The sequence below is a fragment of the Doryrhamphus excisus genome, linkage group LG6 (assembly GCF_037039965.1).
Source record: "Doryrhamphus excisus strain RoL-2023G ecotype Guam linkage group LG6, RoL_Dexc_Guam_v1.1, whole genome shotgun sequence".
NCBI lineage: Eukaryota > Metazoa > Chordata > Actinopteri > Syngnathiformes > Syngnathidae > Doryrhamphus > Doryrhamphus excisus.
In genome coordinates this window covers 7,755,530-7,761,529 of record NC_136362.1, presented here as the reverse complement: position 1 = coordinate 7,761,529, position 6,000 = coordinate 7,755,530, and the positions used below count along the sequence as shown (strand labels likewise).

Sequence of the window (6,000 nt, the reverse complement as noted above, 5' to 3'; positions counted from 1 at the left end):
CAAACTTGATTCAGGCCGTCGATGGTCCCGTGTCTTGACGGACAACCCAATAGGATGACGGTTTTTCGGGTCTTCCGCTTGACTTTTTTGTTCCATGAGTCTCACAATGTTGGAAGAAGTGCAGCTCAACAATCCCGCCGTGTTCAAAGACAGAAAGCTGTTTTGCCTTTGCCATCAAGAGATCACGACAGTGTGAATACCTGACACTAAATCATATTCAATCCCCATTTTTGGGGTTTGATCAAGTGGTGATCAGCCTGTTTCACTTTCATGCTTCGTTGCAATAACTTCCATTTCTTCTTCTTCTGGCGTTTTGAAGCTTTTCCTAGAACATTCTTAAGATTGCGAAATGTAAATTCTTGCAATTTTGATCAGGAGTTTATGACAAATGACGAGAGTAAAAAAAGCGCGGGGCAACACCCGCGGTTTCATCACATCGACGCCATCGACCACAGTGGCTTGCTAGGAATAACAAAGGATGTGACAAAGTGTTTCCACGCAATGGCCGCACTTGACCTCCTCTTAGTGTCACAGCACAGGATGCTGACCTCAGTGATGACAACGAGAAAGAGAAAATGGAGGGATTTGGAGTATGTAGAATATATAAATATGTCATGTATCTTTATGCTAATAATAGTATAATAATAGTAACTAATAATAGTAATAATAATAATTTCAACTTTCCTCATAATATTGCTATGTTATTCTCGTTAAATTACCGTATTTTCTGGACTATAAGTCGCTCCGGAGTATAAGTCGCACAAGGCTAAAAATGCATAATTAGGTAGGAAAAAATATACATAAGTCGCACTGGAGTATAAGTCGCATTTTTTGCGGGTAATTTATTTTAACTACTTGACCAAAATCGACATTACTTCCTCTTCGAAGGCAAGTTCTAACAATAATGTATATATACAATATATACTATATTGACGGTTACTATGGTAACCATTATGTCATTGTATGGTCATATCACCTCATACTTCGGTACGAGGTACATTATTTAAAAAAAAACAAAAAAAAACTTAAACTGTATTATGGAAAGCAGGAAGTGAACAAATGTAACAGTTACTGATTGTAAAAGTACCAGATGGAGGGGTAGGATTTAATAAGCTTTGCTTCTTCCTACTCCTTTTGGACATGTGGAACTGTGAACTGATTATGTGATGCATTCAATTGTAATCTGATGCATGTTCAAATGAAATAAAACCATTACCATTACCATAATAAAAGAATAGAGAACAGGCTGAATAGATGTAAGCTATGCTAACACAATAGTTATTCAGCTACACAAAAAATAAACATGAACAGAAAAAGTGTTCAGTGTTTATGCAACATGAACAGTTTTTTTTATATATAAGTCGCTCTGGAGTATAAGTGGCAGGAACAGCCAACCTATGAAAAAAAGTGTGACTTGTAGTCCGGAAAATATGGTATATAACTTTTTCTCGTAATATTTTGACTTTTATTTGCCCATTTTTGCTCTTTTCTTGTTAAATTATATTTTACAAAGTCTAACCTCCGGCCCCCGGGCCACACATTGAACACCCTTGGTTTAGACGAATGAAATTTTGACTTTTGCTTGTAAATTACAACTTTTTGAGTTTCATAGTATGATTTCATTTTATATTTGGTTTAATTCTCCTGTTTCTATTTTTTTTTGTTAAATTTTTTTAAAATTTTCAACACATTTTTAACAACTAAAACAGCCAAGCTATGAAAAAAAGTGAGACTTATAGTCCGGAAAATACGATATATAACTTTTTCTCGTAATATTTTGACTTTTATTTTCCCCTTTTTGCTCTTTTCTTGTTAATTTATATTCCAACCTATAAGTCCAACTTCCGGCCCACGGGCTACACATTGAACACCCTTGGCTTAGACTAATGAAATTTTGACTTTTGCTTGTAAATTACAACTTTTTGAGTTTCATAGTTGAATTTCATTTGATATTTGCTTTAATTCTCCTGTTTCTAGTTTTTTTTGTTTACATTTTTAAAATTTTTCAACACATTTTTAACTACTAAAACAGCCAACCTATGAAAAAAAAGTGCAACTTATAGTCCAGAAAAAATACGATAAATAACTTTTTCTCGTCATATTTTGACTTATATTTGCCCCTTTTTGCTCTTTTCTTGTTAAATTATATTTTATAAAGTCCAACCTCCGGCCCACGGGCCACACATTGAACACCCCTGGTTTAGACGAATGAAGAAATGCCTTGACAACTTTCATTCCGAATCAAATGAGGACAAATCCGGACTTTTCTCTGAGTTTGCAAAGTCCATCCAGAACATATTAATTTATAATCTCTCTTATGCGAATATGTCTTACTGTACAGTTACAGCCTAATCTCATGTTTACCTGCCAATCATTTATTGTCTGTATTGACTGAGCTGGGTTGAAATCCCAACATGAATAACTTTGTAAATATTGATTTCAAACTTCCAATGCCCCCTTCTGCTCTTTGCCCCCGGCACATCCCACACTCCCATACCCGCTTTCCCGCCACGTCTCTCTCTCTCTCTCTCTCTCTCTCGCTCTCTCGCCACAAAGACATAACTGGCCCCCAACCCCCTCCCCCCGGGGGGAGGTATTTCAGGACTCCAGCATGTTGTGTTTAGTCTTCAAAGTATCAGGAAGTTTGGGAGGTTGGCCAGCCAATACGTTATTTGGACCATTGGAGGCTGATGCTGCGCTTGCAAGTTCCTCAACATGGAACATCAGGTCACGGTAAGCTACCTCAGGGATACAGGCGCACTTTCAGATAATCCGATCTGGTCTAAAAATGATCTGAAAAAGTTTTTACTTGTCAGAATTGGTCATGTTACTCAAATGATTGATGTTTTTATTTCTGGATATTAGCTAAAACGATAACATATTTCTTTGACTCTAACTAAGACCAATGTTATTTACCTATGTTATTGTTATATGTTGTTACATATGTTATATGTTATTTTTAAATAACACAGTTTTGAAATCAAATGAAATCGTGTCTATACTCTATGACCATTGGCATCCCCAGGAAAGAAATTATATATGAAATTTATGTTTTCATGAGGCAAAGTGTCTTCCACGTTCATCAGATCGCATATTTAAGAAATACATTTTCATTTAAAGGACTCGGAACCCTGGAAAAATTGCATTTGTAGCCGAAAATTATGAAATCTAGTCATAAAAAGCCTTGATAAATGTCTTATTTGTTTTCATATTTGGGTTAGTTAGAAAAGATAATCAGTACTCTTACTCTAACACAGGGCTGTCAAAAGTGCGGCGCAATGGCCAGAAGTGGCACACGGCTTTTTTGGCATGAAAGAGTGTAATCTTTCATTTGGTAGGGTTTTCCATGTTTATGTAGTCATAGACCACAATATTCTTGTGTCTTTAAAAAAATCCATCCATATCGTCTAAAATGGCCGCTACTGAGGGGAATGCATTTTGAAAAATCACAATATTTCTGATCATTTTGTGTCATCTTCATTATTGTCCAAATATCGCAAAAAAAAACGGAAATTCCCAGAATGATCCAGTTTGTAAAAAAATTAATTATAAAAAATTTATTATACTAATTTTGCTGATTTGTTTTTCCAAAATGTTTTCTTTTTTGTAAAACTAACTATAATGCTCAGTGTTAGCATGCTAAGGTTAGCATGTACGTGTTGCTAGAATGACAACATTAACAGAGTAGCATTTTTATCCATTTTCATGGGTAGACACATATATAAACACCATTATTATGCTAGGTGTTAGCATGCTAAAATCGTCATGTTGTGGCTGTTGCAGGAAAGATTCAGTGTTTCGTCTTATGCCGATCTTTATTTGACAACGGCTCAAAAACCATCGCATCACAAAGATGGAACACCTCTTACATAGCGCTAACATTTACGTGCCCAAAAATCAGGCATCAAACCACGCCCCCAACCCGCCTGCCGACTGGGTGAGAGACCTGCCCCCTAGTGTCCACCATAATGTTAGCATTTTAGCTGTTTCCATAGGTAGACACTTAGGACACATAGGTAAACACTTAACACGATCAAGCATGCTAACATGCTAAGTGTTAGCATGCTAACATTAGCATAGTAGCATTTGTAGCTGTTTTTCTAGGTTGACACTTATATATTCTGTATACTTGACAGTATCATGTTCGGTGTTAGCATGTTAGCATTGCTAGCATGTTAGCATTGCTAGCATCATGTACGACGCAATGAAATCTGTGATGTCCGATCCACACTAGCCGTCCATTGAGTTGTATTATTCAGCCGTGGAAGGGGAATTAATTCAGTCCCTGTCCAATAGAACCCCCCCCCCACGGTAGCAGGTTGAGAAGCCACAGTCTACCCTGTCTTTAGGCCCATTACTCTCACCTCACAGCTCACTCATAAAGACGGCTTTGAACGGTCTTGTTTCTGAGGGGATCCGGTGGGCTTTTTGTCCCATAATGGTTGAGTGGACTCAGTCACTGCAGATAGACATGTTTACTAAATTCTGCGTAGGTTGAGTGAAGGAGATTACGTGTGTCACTTTCAACCACCGAGGCCGGATGACCGGTTGCAAAATAAATACCATGCTAGGCACAACTTAGTGGCCGAAAGGTACACTAATGATTTTCTGATTCATAATATTGATTGTTTTTTTAATGCTCATCTCAGTATCACAAGAACCTAATCAATGTAAACGGAAGACATGAATGGCTTCCTGAATCTTATGGAAATATCAAATACAATACGTTCACAGCAACTGTGATGCATTCAAGGACCGGCGGTGATGCACAAAGACTCAAACGTGCAATTTTTAATGTATGCTGTACATTTTACCTGTATTATTATGGCTTTATATAGTGCCTTTAAAAATGATCAGATATTTTTTAAATTGTTACCAACTTATGTTGAATATGTATGAATAAAATGTGATTCCTGTGGTAAAAAAAAAACATTTTTGGAGAAAAATGTTTAAAAATGTCTAATCTTATCATAGTATTTTATATATAGGATGATGACAATAATGTAATCATAAATATTTTGACAAAAAAGGCTTCTTCTTTGAGAAAATTTTAATTTATATAATAATAATAATAATTATTATTATTTTAAAATAATTATTTTTTTAACTAATGTATCAATTAGTTATTAAAATAATAATTATTATTCAATAATAATAATAATAATTATTATTGTATAATATTATATTATTATTACATTATTATACCAATATAATAATAATAATAATAATTATTATTATTATTATTATATTATTGTTATAATTAATAATAATAATAATTATTATTATTATTATTAACAACAACAACAACAACAACAACAACAACAACAATAATAATAATAATAATAATTATAATAATAATAATAATAATTATTATTATTATTATTATTATTATTATTATTATTATTATTTAACATCGCAAAAAAAACTTTCATGGCCATAAATGCTCAATCATGGATGTGCGAGGGTCAAACAGACGTCACGTCTTGGCATTTGGGAGTTGTACCAGCAACCCCAATATGCAGCGATCAAGACTCAAAGAGGTTTTAGCTGATGTTTCCATGTTTGCTGTTTTTTTTATTTCATTTTTCTTTTTTTTTTTTGTTAAATTCTATTTTTAGAATAGGCTAATTAAAAAAAAAATGCCCCAGGCCGCACTTTGGACACCCCCATCCTAAGTTAACAAACCAGTTCCGTCATTTTCCCAAGGTAGTCTGGAAGGATAACTTCCTTTTCTCATCCAAGATCACATTGTAACAGCGCATAGAATCCATGACCCCGGCAGCATTCAATCGTCCTTATGATTAACTATGGACGATGGCTTTCCTTTTCTTTGGCGCACTGCTGCTGGGGAGAAATAATGAATGTAAACAGTTAACTAATAGCAATGCTATTCTTGTGTATTCTTCCGCCGGAGCGTGCCGTCACTGGTTCTGGAGCGACCTTCAGACTTTTTTTTTTTTTTTTTGTAGATCTTTATCGGCATGAGTTTGAATGGGCTTG

The 6,000-nt window shown here is 35.0% G+C and overlaps 1 protein-coding gene across 4 annotated transcripts in view; it reads left to right on the top strand.

Annotated features, from left to right (window-relative positions):
- slc6a9 (solute carrier family 6 member 9) overlaps window positions 1-6,000 on the top strand; it is a 66,854-nt gene that overhangs the window by 36,585 nt on the left and 24,269 nt on the right. Inside the window, exon 1 of one of the 4 annotated variants that reach the window (XM_058066770.2) lies at window positions 2,571-2,733. The exons of the other annotated variants lie outside the window; for them this stretch is intronic. Coding sequence (XP_057922753.2) covers window positions 2,716-2,733 — 18 coding nt within the window. The 5' untranslated portion in view covers window positions 2,571-2,715. Of the gene's footprint in view, window positions 1-2,570; window positions 2,734-6,000 lie in introns of those variants that run through there. 4 annotated transcript variants of the gene reach the window in all.